Source organism: Hemitrygon akajei, chromosome 30 (genome assembly GCF_048418815.1).
Source record: "Hemitrygon akajei chromosome 30, sHemAka1.3, whole genome shotgun sequence".
Lineage (NCBI taxonomy): Eukaryota > Metazoa > Chordata > Chondrichthyes > Myliobatiformes > Dasyatidae > Hemitrygon > Hemitrygon akajei.
The window spans coordinates 28,125,443-28,142,356 of record NC_133153.1 but is presented as its reverse complement, the minus strand read 5'-3'; the positions used below and the strand labels follow the sequence as shown (position 1 = coordinate 28,142,356).

The 16,914-nt window shown below is 42.3% G+C and overlaps 1 protein-coding gene across 4 annotated transcripts in view; it reads right to left on the bottom strand.

Moving 5' to 3' along the window:
- Nucleotides 1-16,914, bottom strand: part of agbl1 (AGBL carboxypeptidase 1) — a 249,996-nt gene that overhangs the window by 147,591 nt on the left and 85,491 nt on the right. For all 4 annotated transcript variants that reach the window (XM_073033207.1, XM_073033206.1, XM_073033209.1 and 1 more), the window contains one exon: nucleotides 10,663-10,843. In XM_073033207.1, coding sequence (XP_072889308.1) covers nucleotides 10,663-10,843 — 181 coding nt within the window. The remainder of the gene's footprint in view (nucleotides 1-10,662; nucleotides 10,844-16,914) is intronic.

Genomic DNA, 16,914 nt, shown 5'->3' with positions numbered 1-16,914 from the left:
AAGGAGTGATCCCAGTGGGAAGCAGAGAATGGGGAAAGAAGTAAAGATGTGTTTGGTAGTAGGGTCATTTGAAGATGGCAGAAGTTGCTGAATGGAAAGGCTAATGGTGTAGTAAGTGAGGACAAGAGGAACTCTACCCCTGTTAAGGTGATGGGAAGGTGAGGTAAGTACGGATGTCTGGGAAATTGAGGAGATGCGGGTTAGGGCGGTGTCAATGATGGAGGAGAGGAAACCCCGTTTTTTGAAGAAGGAGGACATCTCTAATGTCCTGGAAAGGAAAGCCTCATCCCTGGAACAGATATGATGGAGATGAAAGAACTGAGAAAAGGGAATAGCACTTTTACAGGGAACAGATTGGGAAGGGGTATAACCAAGACAGCTGTGGGCACTGGTAGGTTTATAGAAAAATATCAGTAGACAGTCTGTCTCCACAAAGAGAGACAGAGAGATTGAGAAAGGGGTGGCAGGTCTCTGAAATGGACCAAGTGAATTGAAGGATAGGGTGGAAGTAAGAGGCAAAGTTGATGAAATTGATGAGCTTAGCATGGGTGCATGAAGCAGCACCGATACAGTCATCAATGTAGCGCAGAAAGAGTTGCGAAGCATTACCAGGGAAGTCTTGGAACATAGGCTGTTACACATAGCCAACAAAAAGATTGGTATAGCTGGGGCCCATGCAGGTGCCCATGGCTACACCTTGAGCTTGGAGAAAGTGGGAAGAGTTGAAAGAGGAATTATTGAGTTTGGGGAACAATTTCACAAGGCAGAGGAGGGGAACTGGTTAAGTTTGACATTGAGAAAGAAGTAGAGATTCCTAAGCCCTTCTTGGGGGGTGGGGGGGGGTATAGAAGTGTATAGACACTGGACATCCATGGGGAAAATGAGGCAATCAGGGCTAGGGAACAGAAAGTTGTTGAGATCGAGAGCATGAGAAGAGTTGAAGATGTAGGTAGGAAGGGAGTGAACTAAAGGGGATAAAATGGAAATGAGGCATCCCATACCAATTATTGAGCCACACATTTAACTCTCTGACCCTATTACCCCTGTGCCAATTTGCACATGGCTCAGGTAACAAACTAAGAATTGGGCTACCTATGCCTAATCCAGCTGGAAGATGGAGGGCCCGAGACAGGGGCTGGTGAGATTGAAGAGCTTAGGAAAGGTGGTAGAATCAGTAGTGTAGAGAGAAGGAGTGACTGAAGATTGAAGAGAAGAATGGGATTCAGTTTAGTTCCCAGCTGTGATCTCAGTGTAGAGAGCTACACTGTGAAAATCAGGCTGTCAAAATCTTCCCCAGACAACTTAGTCTAATGATCCAAACGGAGTGTTTCAATTTAATGCTTGTTGATTGGCATTGACATCTACAGAGGCCAGGAATTATTCAAAGAGTCAAGACTTAAGCGACCCAGAAATTATGCATTTGTTACAGGAGGTGTAGGAGTTATTCAGTACTTAAGGTGGTGGAATTAATCTTGTAGCACAAAGATCAGACATGAAGTATATCATTCACTATCACAGGATTATTTAATGATACCAGGGCTCTAGAAATATGGAATTGTCAAAAACAAATAACACCAATGTTTACTAAATAACAGATTACAGACTTGAATTGGCAGCATGAAAATCAAAAGCCTTGCTAAAGACTGATGTTAATTAATTGGACTCACACAGAGGCACTAACGCTTCTAAATCACAGCCACATTTTGTGAAGATCATAATTATGGGAAAATGAATTTGTCCTTCTGCCTCTGTTTTGCAATGTTTACTTTCCTTTCTACTTCAACAAACCCTCAAGTCGTAGTTATTGCTTCAGTTGCTCATTTCAGCATAGATTAAATGTTTGTATGACAGTCACCGCCACTCCATGCAGGATTCAAGCTAATTCTTTGAGCAAGCCTGTCAATACAAACAGCATCATAACTTTTGGGCTGGGAATTCAATCATGTACTTAAATGGTGCTCAGAAGAAATCCATATTAACCACTTCTACTTTAAAAAGTAGAAGTTTGTGTGTTACGACATGCACCCAACTGACCTGTTTGTGTGTTATGACATGCACTCAATTGCGTCAACTTCCAGGATTTAGACACTCTAATATGGATAGCTAGTGCAGCCTCTTTAAAGATTCAGGGCCGTCCTGCTAATTGGCAATCATGTTTTGAGCACCAAGAATTAAGTATTTAAGGAGCACTTAAATGGAGCCTCCGTGCTCCATTGTAAGCCCAACCAGAGATATCGTCTGACATTTTGTTTTTTTGCTTAGCTCTCGATCTTGTTTTATCCTGTGTCTCAATCCTAACCTCAGGTACTCCAACATTAGGGTCCAAGCCATCCTCATGAAGGACTCTCATCCCAGTGTGTGCATGAGGGGTTGCGTGGGAGGGAGGTAAAGGGCTGGTTTTAATTTTGCTCTGGATTCTCCCCCCTGCCCTTCCAGTCCTGATGAAGCCTCCGCCTTAAATATTGACTGCTCGTTCATTTGCATGCATGTTATCTGACCTGCTGAGTTCCTCCAGCATTTTGACTGTTTTGCTTTTGCTGTTTTCCTATTGTTGCCGCTTGCATTGGTCAGCTGAACATTGTGGGCATGCTATAGTGGTGCCAAACTGTGTGGCCACACTTGCAGTGCTGTCCCCAGCACATCGTTGGGTTCGTTGGTGGTTGTTGCAAACAACTCATTTCACTGTAAGTATGCTCCAACGTTCGTTCGTTATGTGCCATGTTGTATGACATGGACAATCACGGTCTTTCCATGACCATGATTGCTCTTGGGAGATTTTTTCTATAGAAGTGGTTTGCCATTGCCTTCTTCTGAGCAGACTCTTTACAAGATGGGCGGCCGCAGCCATTATCGGTACTCTTCAGAGCTTTTCTGCTCAGCGCCAGTGGTCACATAACCAGGACTTGGAATATGCACCAGCTGCTCGTACGACCATCCACTACCTGCTCTTATGCCTTCATGTGACCCTGATCGGGGGGCTAAGCAGATGCTACACCTTGCCCAAGGGAGACCTGCAGGCTAGTGGAGGGGTGAGAGCACCTTACGCCTCCTTTGGTAGAGACGCATCTTCACCCCGACACCTCTTCAATGTACATGTGATAAATAAATGAATCTGAATCAGCAATTTGATTGGCCAAGGACTGGTCCTAGTCTAGTCCTAGGTGAACAGCTCTGTCTTTCTTCAGGACCTGATCAGACCCTGTGATTTCTCATGCACACCAGCATGTTCACAAAGCCCAGACTTTTAACAGGGTTACCATAAGACATTGGAGCAGAATTAGATCATTCAGCCCATCGAGTCTGCTCTGCAGACTGTAGCTTCAAAAGCAGAGGGGGAAGCATCAGTTATATATTACCAGAAGCATTCATAGCAGCATCTCTCAATGGAAAATCCTGCTGGGTGGAATATAGGGATCCAGCACGCTCATCCTATGAACTTCTACTGGCATATTGGTGGCAAGGTGGAGATATGTCTCTACTGAGAAAGTAATCTAACTTGAATTTTGTTTAAAGAAAGAAACTGGACTTTTCTATTCTGAATAATTAAAGGTAAGGACACGGTCACAGATCACTTCCCCGATGGGATAGATACATCACCATTAGCTATTTATAGTAAGCCAAGATCGTTTTAAAATTAATTCTAGACAATAATATGAACACTTCAGCCTCGGGATCATGTTGGGGATCTAATTTCAATTTCTGTAATTCAGCCTGAATTGAGTTTAACTCAATAGTAACACAAACAATGAAGAACACCAATTAATGAAATCAATATAATTTACAATTTGATTAGACTCTGGCAGGGCAGTGCATGGTTTGGCTCCCAATCTACTCTTAATTACTGACGGGTATATGTTGGATGATCGAATTTCACCATGGGAAAGCTTCACAGAGCAACTGTGCTCTAAAGACAAAACTGAGAAACACCTAATCTCCTTCCTTGATCAAACTTTCACAGATGACAGTAGCGGAGTAACTAAAATCCCTAAGCGCTTTACTCCCATTCTCCAAACACATCTATAATAAATTCCTAAACTGAGAATTCCTGGAATTGGTTTCAAAACTGTTTTGATGTTGCATCCTCAGTTTATATACACTCAGTGGCCACTTTATTAGGTACCTCCTGTTCGTAGCCTTCTGCTGCTGTAGTCCATCCACATCGAGGCTTGATGGGCTATGCACTTCACTGTTGTAACACGCGGTTATTCGAGTTACTGTTGCCTGTCAGCTTGAACCAGTCCGGCCATTCTCCTCTGACCTCTCTCATTAACAAGGAGTTTTCACCCACAGAACTGCCGCTCGTTCTCTGCAAGCTCCAGAGATCTTTGTGCATGAAAACTCCAGGATATCCTGAGATACTCAAACCACTCCATTTGGCACCAATAATCATTCCATGGTCAAGGTCACTTATGTCTTCCCAATTCTGATGTTTGGACTGAACCCCTTGACCATATCTGAATGCCTTTGTGCATTGAGTTGCTGCCATATGATTGGCTGGTTAAATATTTGCATTAAAGAGCAGGAGTGGAGGTGTACCCCATAAAGAGGCCATTGAGAGCAGCTCTGATGCTTTCTGTTTTGTAAAGTACATGGCTGCCGTACACTGGGGGTGGTCGATATGCTCAATGTATCACCAACAAACTGAATACATGGTAAAGCTCATAGGCAATAGCAGAATTAGGCTTCACAGAAATAACAGAAAACAATAATTTGCATTTTATACAACATTTTCTAAAGCTTTTGAAATCCCAATATGGTTCTGATCCATTAATTATTAGGATGCACGCTCACTGTTGTTATGTAGACAAATGTAACTAATCATGAATAATGAAATTAGTTTTCTGTTTCTATCATGTTTTACGTGGGAAGAATGCAAATGAGATTTGTAACTTATCTCCCAGAGAGCTTAGGATGCACATATTAAGTTCCCTGTTCCAAAAACAAAACCAGCCAGATTTTAAAATCATGGTGCCTATATATTTTTTTAAACTTCACATTCCACAGTAAATTTGCAACAATTTTCCCAAGTTGCAACAATTTAAGAATTTCTTCTTCCACGTCAAATGTTAAATTTTGCTCCTTCATTTATTGGACATAGGTGAAGTGACAGGAGGGGAGAAAGAATGTCACTGAAATTGGCAAGGTGACAATGTTGAAAATATAGATTTTCACAAGTCTTCTATAACCATCTCTTAGGCAATGTATCTTCTCTGAGGATCTTCACCTTGTCATGGTTGAGAGAGGCTTCTGAGTTCCTGAGACCTCAAGAGTGATGCAATTTGGAGTTTAGCTGTCTGATGCTTAGCTCCTGGTAGGGTCACCCATAGTTGTAAAGTCAAGGGGGAGGGACTAGACAAAAAACCATTGCAACCAAGACCTCATTGGTGGGGGTGGTGGAAGATGATGACACATCACATCAGCAGTGAACATGCAGCAATGAAGAGTCCACAGTGGTCTTGCATTCCATACCATTGAACCCTGACCCCAATCTGTCAAGGACAGTGTGATGGCTGCCCATGCATCAGCCTCCTCACGTTAAACAGTCATGCAGAGGTGTTTTCATTAAAGGAATCCACCTTTACATCCTGGATATGTGGATCTCAGATTGGTCTCCACCAACACCTGAGGACCCATCAATAGACAACCCTTAGGAGAAAATTGTACTCAACTTGAGTGATCGCAGTACTACTGCAATAGTTTGTGTCTGGATGACTTACACAAGTCAAAGTCTAAAGACCATGTTTAAACAAGCCTATTGATTCCACTACAAATAGCAAATGGTTATTTTGGGTCTAAAAGTCTTCACAAGCAAAACCTCAAAAATTCTGAATTTTTATTTATTGATTTTAATTAAATATATTACTAGCGCTCCTTTTTACTCCAGTGTTTAGGGCTTCAAGATGCTGGTAACATTCACACAGGATTACTTTACTTGTTCCTGAAGCTTCAGAAGTTGTTCATGAAGACATGCATGCTGTTAAGAGAGACACATGTGACACATACAGAAAGGCTACAACCTCTGTTTACTAACAATTATCATGACCTTTGATTTCCCCAACTGGCACTGCAAGAAGACAATTCTACATGAAGACAACTTCCTCAATGCTTATTTTTTATGTCCCATGGCCACAGAGTTTACCTGGAGATGCTAGATATCCAAAACTCAAGTTAAATTACGAGAACAAGGTAAAAGCCCTATGTAATAGAGCAATCTGATTGAGGAAAAGTTATCAATAATATTGAAGGAGTGCAGAGAAACTTTACAATGATGTTGCCAGAACTTGAGGACATGAGTTACTGGGAAAGACTGAATAGTTCAGGACTTTATTCGCTGGAGCGCAGGGGAATGAGGGGAGATCTTATTGATGTATACAAAATTATGAGGAATATAAATAGGGAGAATTCTTCCAGACATCTTCCCCCTCAGGTTCAGTGAGACTAGAACGAGTAGTCTCAGATTCAGTGTGAAAGGTGAAACATTTAAGAGAAATCTGAGTGGAATTTTTGATTCAGACAATGGTGTAAGTATGGAATGAGTTGCCAGTGGAAGTGGCAGATATGAGTTCAATCATAACTTTTAAGAGAAGTTTGGATAGGTACATGGATGGAAGGAGTATCATGAGTTGTATCAGTGTGCAGGTAGATGGGACTAGGCAGAAGATCAGGACAGCACAGACTAGATGAGCCTGTTTCGGCACTATAACTGAAAAAACAAGTGAGCTGAGCCAGTATCACAGATAAACATCTAAGCACATAGAGAATGCTTGGCTATCTGGAATTAGTAGAGGAGGCAACAATAAGGGACCTTGGAGAATACCAAAAGAACAAGAAAGAATGACAAAGTTCATAGTTCAAGCCTGGTACCATGAAAGGATGACATGCAGTGAAGAAGTTAGTTGGGATAAGAGGCGATGACAGCACAGAACACTTCAGGGCTGGGCGAGAAGGAGATAAGACAAGTTCTAAGATGGGTTGAAAACTTGGAAAGATGTGTCGGACTGGGGTCTCAAGCAGCTGAAGTTAATGTAGCATGGCAGAGAATTGGTGAGAGATTTTGAAAAATGCAGCCTAATTTCATGGAAGAAACTGTGTGAAACCATTCAGGAGGAGAGGCAAGGAACAGAGGATATGTAAGGATAAAGCCCACGGGTGATGAAACCATTACAACAATCGGGTTTTGAGTTGGCAACGGAATTGTGGAAGTTAGGATGTGCGCAAAGGAAGTGAGAGTAGTTGTAAACAAGGGAGCCATTGCAATGCATTTGGCAAACTCTAACTTTCAGGCTTCTCTCCCAGAAGAAATCCACTTGAATTGTAAGGAAATAGTGTCAAAACTTTGTGGAACAACTCACATTGAAATGCAATTGAAAGACAAGGACATTGTGGCTGTTGCTAAGTCTGAGCTGGAAGAAACACATGAACCTCATCAACTGTTTTCGCATCACTCAAATCAATGAATCTTGAGGAGACCAATAATTCTATGCTCAAATGCAATAATTCTCTGCAATAAACCAACGCTAAAAGCTAATTCTTTCAACTACTTCCTTCCAAAACAGACTCCTCAGCAAACTAAAGGGCCTCCTGCGATGTAACAAATCCATGATTCAATACCTCTGTCACATTTCATCATTCACTGAATGATTTACAAATTCATCTGAAATCCATTTTCACAAATGAAGGATAATATGCCAGTCAACCTTCCCGCTGCACTGGGTCATATACTCTTTACTACTTTACAGGAGGCTTGTAGGTTCTGAATGTTGAAACAGTAGGTAGTGTGTGAGAGGCTAGTCAGAACAGGATTATGTAACCTCTCCCTCATATATCCAGTATGGCCATGTTCAAGCCTTCTCAGGGACAATCCTGCAGTGAATCAACTTTCACCTTGCTAAAATTCTATAGCATTTCTCTTGTACTTTCTTTATTACTTTATCCTGTTAAATATTTGTTTGTTCATCAGATTAATTATCCTTCAGGAATATTTTCCTTTTCACAGATATCATCGTTCAGCTCAGTACTACTTGATGGTGACTTCTCGTCCTCTCCAGAAGTTCATGTGCCAAAGTTGAATGAAAGCCTGCGGATGTGCGGTTAACCAGACGAAGATCAGTATTGTAAGTCAAAGTCATAAATAATGACGCATGTTGTCCTGCATTTTCCCCAGTCGCTATAGTTGTTCATTCTCAAATTTGATTGGCTGTATCACATGAACCGAGCTCGGCAATTTCTGCTCTAGTATTGAGTTAATCAGTTACGGGGTTAGTATCTGCTTTAATGTTGAAAGGAATGAAGCTGTTATGATCGTTGATATTCTGTCTGGGTAGACTCCAACCTGACAGCATGAACATCGATTTCACCAATTTATGGTAATTTCTCCAACCCTCCTCCTGCTCTCTTTTCCCATTCCGGCTCCCCTCTCACCCCTTTTCTTTGCCTTGCCTGTCCATAGCCTCTCTCTGGTGCCCCTCCTCCTCTCCTTTCTCTCATGGTCCACTCTACTCTCCTTTCAGATTCCTTCTTCTTCAGCCTTTTACCTTTTCCACTTATCTTCTCGCTTAGAAACATAGAAAACCTACAGCACAATACAGGCCCTTTGGCTCACAAAGCTGTACCGAACATGTCCTTACTTTAGAAATTACCAAGGCTTACCCATAGCCCTCTATTTTTCTAAGCTCCATGTACCCATCCAAGAGCCTCTTAAAAGACCCTATCGTATCCACCTCCACCACCGTTGCCGGCAGCTCATTCCACGCACTCACCACTCTGTGTAAAAAATTTTCCCCTGACATCTCCTCTGTGCCTACTTCCAAGCGCCTTAAAACTGTGCCCTCTTGTGCTAGCCATTTCAGCTCTGGGGAAAAGCCTCTGACTATCCACACGATCAACGGCTCACATCATCTTATACACCTTAGATGATCCTTAGATTATCCATCTTCATGCATCCCTCCTCCACATTCCATCTCACCTGGTTTCACCTCTCTCTAAGCAACACACACAGGAACTCTGCAGGCCAGGCAGCAACTATGGAAAAGAATACGGTCGGCACTTTGGCCTGAGAGCTTTCAGCAGGATTGGAGAAAAAAGATGTTCTTTCCAGTCCTGCTGAAGGGTCACACCCTGAAACGTTGACAACGTGGAAGAATTGTGAGGTCAAAAGTCCATCTTATCATGGCACCATGGTAAGGTAAGGTAGTGGTTAGCTCAATGCAATTACAGCTCGGGGTGTAATACCATTGCCATTTGTACGTTCTCCCTGTGACCGTGTGGGTTTCCTCAGAGTGCTCCAGCTTCCTCCCACAGTCCAAGGACATACCAATTACCAAGTTAGTTGGTTGTTGTGAATTGCCCTGTGATTGCGCTAATGTTAGATTGGTGGTTTGATGGACGGTGTGTCCTGTTGGGCTGGAAGGGCCTGTTCTGCACTGTATCTCTGAATAAAACTAAAGAAAAAACAAAATACAAGAGGATTTTATCATCAGGATAGAAGCTGCTCTTGGCTCTGGGATGACAATGAGCCAGGTTCCCTCAGAATGTGGATCCAAGTGGAAGTGAAAACTATATGAGAATGTGAAATTTGAATAGATCTCAGTAGGTATTTCTAAAAACTTAGTTGATTTCTAAGTTGCAATGTAAGTCTGCCAGGCGTTGTGAGAACATAGTAGAGTGAATGTTTTAGTAGTGTCCATGCTATCCCTGCAGGACTACAGAGGTTTACAATGCTTAAATCAACACGTATAAAAGCTGGAGGAACTCAGCAGGTCGGGCAGCATCTGTTGAAATGAGCAGTCAACGTTTCGGGCCGAGACCCTTCAACAGGACTGAAGAAGGAGGGGGCAGGGGCCCTATAAAGAAGTGGGGGGAGGGTGGAAGGTGCCAGGTGAAAAACCAATCAGAGGAAAGATCAAGGGGTGGGGGAGGGGAAGCAGGGAGGGGATAGGCAGGAGAGGTGAAGAAGGAATGTAAGGGGAAAGCACTATGGGTAGTAGAAGAAGGCAGAATCATGAGAGAGGTGATAGGCAGCTAGAAGAGGAGGCAGAGTGAAAGTGGGATGGGGGAAGGGAGAGGGAGGGAATTACCAGAAGTTGGAGAATTCGATGTTCATACTGAGGGGCTGGAGACTACCCAGACAGTACTTTGTGTTTACAATGCTTTAATGAAGCATTTGTACACACTGAGCTTGAGTTACAAGAGTATATACTTCTTAAATCATAAAAAAGTTGGACAGAAGCTTCTTCTCATTATTGACCAGCAGGTATAGGCTATTCGGCCCATCAAAAGCCTGCTCCATCATTCAAAAGGATCATGACTGATCTGGTCTGGCCACTTTTCCACCCAATCCCCAAGACCCTCTATCACCCTGTCATCCAAAGATCTACGGCAGACTTGAATTATCCAATGACTCAGCATCCGCAGCTTTCTGGGGTAGAAAATTTCCAAAGTTTCACAAAGAAATTCCTCTCCAATCCAGTCTTAGCTTTACAGCATCATATCTTGAGACAATCACGCCATACGTCTAGACTTCATACGTCCGTCTCAGCTTCCGCCCCGTCAACTCCTCTTAGAAACCTGTTCGTGTGACATTGCTTCTCATCCTTATACATTGTACAGAACACAGATAGCACAAAGACATTCAAAACAGCCTTCTCCATTTGCTCTACTCACCAGCCATTGATAACACCATCTGGGTTCAGCATAGGAATGATTTTGAAGATGTAGGTATCTCGTAGGCAGCAGGCAATAGGGTTGTTGCTTATGAGAAATTCCAGGGTCCCTTTCATAACCCAGCTCGCATTGCTCTCTCCAGGATGGACCCGTGCTGTCAGGACTATGTACTGGCGATTCCCTGCAGGTATACCACAGCACAGCAGGTCAGCATTGCTTCCAACCTCTGTCAGTTTCTTACTTCACATGGCATCCTAGACTGCACAGACTCCAACTCAGCCATGCAGACCAAGTCAAAAACAGTTATAGCTAAAATAGCACATTTTATACTATACATACATCAGAAAACTTTATAGTTATGATTAAGGACACGGGCAAACATATCAGCTTTGGGATGTTGCAATTTGGAATTTCAATAACATTTAGGCATAAACCTAATTTTGCAGGTCAGTCAAAAATCAATAGAAATGAGAGTTGTATGTTTTTTTCCCCTAACATCAATATCTGTCTGCTAGCTCAAAGCCCAACCCAGTAACTATATAATAAAACTAACAAAGTTCAAGTTCAAAAATATGTTACTGTCCATATACTACCCAAGGATTCATTTTCTTGCAGGAATTCACAGTAGAATAAAGGAACACAATAGAATCAATGAAACACTAGGCACAAACCCTGACAACATCCAATGTGCAAAAGAAGACAAACAGTGCAAATATAGGAAAACAACTAATAACAATAAATGAATGAATGAATGAATGAATGAATAAATAGGTAGATAGATAGTACTGAGAACTTGAGTTGTAGAGTCCTTGAAAGCGAGTCTATAGGTGATAGAATCATATGTGAGTAAAATTTTCCACACTGGTTCAGGAGCCTGATGGTTGAGGGGTAACAAGTGTTCCTGAACCTGGTGGTGTGGGACCTAAGGCTCCTGTACCTTCTTTCCAATGGCAGCAGCGAGAAGAGAGCATGGTGGGGTTCTTGATGATGAATGCTGGTTTCTTGGGGCAGCCCTCCTTGTAAAGCTTAAATCTCAAGACTTTATCTGGGAAAGTTTGCTACTGGCTAGTGTGTGGAAATGCAATTGCTCATGCTTATAAGTAAAACAATGGTGTCAACTTCCCCCAAAAATGTTACACCCCGTTCAAAAAGCAGAGCAGCAGAAAATCTTATGAGACCATCCTAACCCAAACTAAAGGTTGGAGATCAGGAGTATCTCTAGCATTCCATAAACAGCAACAGAATTAATTTCACTTTCAATAACATGGATTAATAAATGACAGCCAACAGAGACAGTAAAGACAAATTATGTCTGACAGATTTGATTTAATACTTCTACGAAACAGAGAGAGAAAATCGATGCAGCCAGTGATGTTGTGCATATGAACTTTCAAATTACATTTGATAAAAAGCCACATAATAGACTTTTAGCAAAATTGCAGTCTCTAATATTAAAGGAGCAATGAGAACGTGATACTAAAATGAAATTGAGCATGATAAAGGAAGCAGATAATAGTGGTAAATCAGTGCTTTTAGGGTATAGGGAAGTATTCAGTGGACTTATCACATTCAATATCAGAGACGTCGATACGTTGGCCCATATTAATGATGTTCATTTAGACATAAAGGGTATAATTTCAATGATTATAATTTTTCACAAAATCTGGGCATTTAATGGAAAGAGAATAATAGACAGAGAGGACATGGGCAAAAGATGAGGGGTTACACTGGGGATCCTGAAACAAAAGAACTTGAAAAATATCAATGCGCGTGCTCATGGCGACCAAGACATTATGGAGGATGCCACAAAATGGAAAAAGGATCCTTGGGTTTGTAATTAAATGCGAACATACAAAAGCAGAGAGGTTTAACCTCAACTAGAGGGCAGCTTTCAATTTTGAGTGACAGCCCTCAGCATAGATGTCAGGTCGTTCGAAAAAGTACAGGAAAGATTAACTGGAAAAATTAACATGGATGAGGTACCTTTATGGATAGACAGATACTTTATTGATCCCAGAGGAAATTAGTGTTGCAGTAGCATTACAAGTGCACAGATATATAAATATTAGAAGAGAAGTAAGAAAGAATAAAAAATAAGTTACCTTAAACAGTCTAACAGGAGGGGGTCATTACTTCCCCAGCTATAGATTGACTCATTATAGAGCCTAATGGCCAAGGGTAGGAATGACCTCACATAGCACTCTGGAGCAGCACAGTGTCTTAGTCTATCACTAAAGGTGCTCCTCTGTTCAGCCAAGGTGACATGCAGAGGATGAGAAACATTGTCCAGAATTGCCAGGATTTTCCATAGAGTCCTTTATTCTACCACAGCCTCCAGTGAGTCCAGTTTGACTCCTATAACAGAGCCAGCCATTCTAATCAGTTTATTGATGCCATTGCCCCAGCACACTACCGTATAGAAGAGTGGAATGACAACAACAGACTGGTAGAACATGTGAAGGAGAGGCCTGCGTACGCCAAAGGACCTCAGTCTCCTCAGGAAGTAGAAGCGACTCTGGTCCTTCTTGGACACAGCCTCTTTATATGAGAAATAAGAGGAGTTTGCAACCAAACCTGCAGCAAGAATGCATTACAAAAGGTGGGCAGAAGTACTATAAAGCTAATTTTGTGGCCGTCACACAAAAAAAACTCAACTTAACTTGAAATCCTAGCGCGAGGTCTGTTCATTAGTAAGTCCAACACCAAGTTGCATTTAGACCGAGGAGAAGGAGTTTGTTCACCAAGGTCTGGGGGACAATAGTATTGAATGCCAAACTGAAATCTAGAAACAGCATTCTGGCATAAGTGCAAATACAAAAACAAATATAATAATGATAAATAAATAATATTGAGAAGATGAGTATTTGAAAGTGAGTCCATAGGTTCAAGAGCCTGACTGATTGCAGGGTAATAACTCTTCCTGAACCTGGGCATGGGATCTTAGGCTCCTGCACCTCCTTCCCTATGGCAGCGGTGAGAGGAGAGCACGGCCTGGTTGGTGGGGGTTCTCAATCATAGATGGTGCTTTCCTCTGGCAGTGCCCCTTGTAGATGTGCTCAATGGTGGGGAGGACTTGTCCCACGATGGACTGGGCTGCTCTCTGTAAGTTTTCCATTCTTGGGCATTGGTGTTTCCATTCCAGGCCAAGAAGCAACCAGTCAGGACACTCTCCACGGTGCATCTATAGAAGTTTGTTAGAATTTTAGATGGCATCGCGAATCTGAGTAAATGTCTGCAGCGGTTCGATGGTAGTCAGATACAACAATGAATCATGGCCCTGCCAGCAACACCCAGATCACAAAATGGGTAATGGAAAATAAAGCAAACTCAACGTAAGTAGCAGCAGAGTCAGCCTCTAACAGAATTTTATTTTTGCAACAGGTTATTATTATGTGGAATACACCACATGAAATGTTACTGGAAGAACATTCAACTGTATCTATCAACGATAATTGAATGAAAACCAAGGTGAGTAAATTACAATGAGTGAGACGGATCTCAGAGCTTCCAAGGAGCCTGAACATTAACAATGAATGTCCTTTTTCTACCTTTAGGATTCTATGATTCAATACCTTTGCTGCCTCATAATTTTCTACATTCTTAGAGCATGTTTAACATCCTCAAGACTTTGCAAAGCACTTGGTAATAACTGAATTAATGCTGAACTGGTTTACTACTTTGCATGGGCAAGTCACAGGATCAGAGAGAAATACAGCACAGAAACAGGCTTTATGGCCCATCTAGTCTGTGATGAACTATTATTCTGCCTAGTTTCATTAACTCACACCTGGACTGTAGCCCTCCATACCTCCCATCCATCTTTTTGCAGGCCGCTTGGTCCACACTCTCACTAAGACTGAAGAAATTACCCCTTTGGTTCCCCTCAAATCAGGGATTGCTAAATTGTTTTATGCCATGGACTAATACCATTAAGCAAGGGGCCCATAGATCCCAGGTTGGAAACCCCTGCCTTAAATATTTTACCTTTCACCCTTAACCTAAGACCTCTAGTTCTGGTCTCACCCAACCTCAGTGGAAATGCCTGCTTGCATTTACCCTTTCTGTACCCTTCATTGTTTTGTATGCTTACTTACTACCCATTATGCCTACAGGCACTTGGGGCAGCAATGAAAGCCCTCCATCACAGATGTAGGTTTATTCATTGCTGTTTCCATAACAGTTTTGTTTGACCATTCGGGGTTGTCAGCCCTGAGCTGCAAGTTATAATCTTGCATTCCTCTACCAATATCTCCTCACTCTCCTAAACTCCAGGGAATAAAGTCCTAACCTATTCAACCTTTCCCTATAGTTCAGGTCCTCAAGTCCGAGCAACATCTATCCCTATACATTTTCAATATTACTGATATCTTCCCTGTAGGTAGGTGACCAGAAATGCATACAATACTCCTAATTTGACCTCACCAACATCTTATACAGCTTCAACAACATAACACCCCAACTTCTGTACTCAATACTGTGATATTTTCATTTATAAAGAGTGAGAGTCCATTCCCACAGCATAGGTTCCACAGCAAATAAGAATAGATAGATTTATGATCAATTGGGGATGTGAGGTTACGGCAAAAGGAAGAAAAGGAGAGCTGAGGCCAAAGACAGAAAAATCATGATCTCAGTAATTGATAGAAATATGAACAAAGAAAAGTGGAAGTACTCTGCAAGCCAAGCAGAAGCTTGTGTTATTGTTTGTATTTACTTGCAACATTGAAGTAAGCCAAATGGCCCATCATGTTTTTGCTTCAGCTCAATGACTTTTTATTCACATTGAGAAAGGTTATAAGCCAAACATGTCCTAAATTAATTATTTATTTAGAGATAGAGTACAAAACAGGCCCTTCTCACCCATCAGGCCATGCAATCCTAGCAATCCACCTATTTAACCCTAGCCTAGTCACAGGATAATTTACAATGACCAATTAACCTAACCAGTACATCGTTAGACTGTGGGAGGAAACCGGAGCACTTGGAGGAAACCCACACGGTCACAGGGGAAACGTACAAACTCCTTACAGAGGACAACAGGATTGAACTACCAACTCCGACACCCCAAGCTGTAATCACATCATGCTAACTGCTACGCTACCATGGCACCGAATAAGGGAACAGAGGGGGAAGGATCTCTCATCACCATCATGTGTGTCACTTCACCCACTTTGGTCTTTATTCTTCGGGCGGCAGGGCGGAGATACGCCTCTACCAAAGGAGGAGTAAGGAAATTGCAGGTCACCCTTGGGCAAGGTGTAGCACCTTCTTAGCAACCCCCCCCCCTCCCTGATCAGGGTAGCATGAGGCCATGGGAGCAGGTGGTAGATGGTCGTATGAGCAGCTGGTGCAGATCACAAGTCCTAGCTATGCAACCACCAACACCAGGCAGACAATCTCTGAAGAGTATTGCTAATGGCTGGGGTCACCCATCTTATAAAGACACTGCCCAGGAGGCAGCAATGGCAAACCACTTGTGTTGGAAAATTTGTCAAGAACGTTCTTGGACGTGGAAAGATCATGATTACCCATGTCATACAGCATGGCACATAAGTAATGAACAAATCTTTCTTCTATTACAGACATTGTTCTCTTCTCATCTCTGCAATATAAAGTATTTATTTGTGAATTTTTCCTACTTGTGATGAAAACTTATCAACGTGACTATCTCTTTATTGCTCTTCACCGTGACCTGCTGAGTGTTTCCATCACTGGAGAAACCACCTGCCTTCCTCTGCTCCTAACACTTAACATCTAAAATCAAAACACTACAGTTAATATTGTATTGATCTCCAACAGTGCCATACTAGACCTATACTTGTCCTATAAGAGTAACACCAAGTTCAAGTTCAAATTTAAATGTCACTCAACCATACATGAACGCCCATGAATGGAGCCAAATGAAACAGCGCCACTCTGGGTCCAAGGTGCAGAATGCAGTACCGACAGCACAAGGCGCATTTAGCACATATAAAATAGCAAACACATATCAGATACCCGTATAATACAGTTACACAAAACATATAGATCAAGGCAGAGTCCATGAACGTTTGCGCAGTCTGCAAACACAATACAGCTTGTCTTCTGTGAGCGAACACTAGGTGGCAGCACCAACTCCAGCTTGGATGCCGCACCACACTGCCTCTGGTGGAGCACACCGACTCCAACACCTCTCTCCTCGGCATCTGTGAACAGGCGACTACGTCCACAGTGGACGCAAAGCAGTAGAACCAGAAATGAGGGACCAACGGG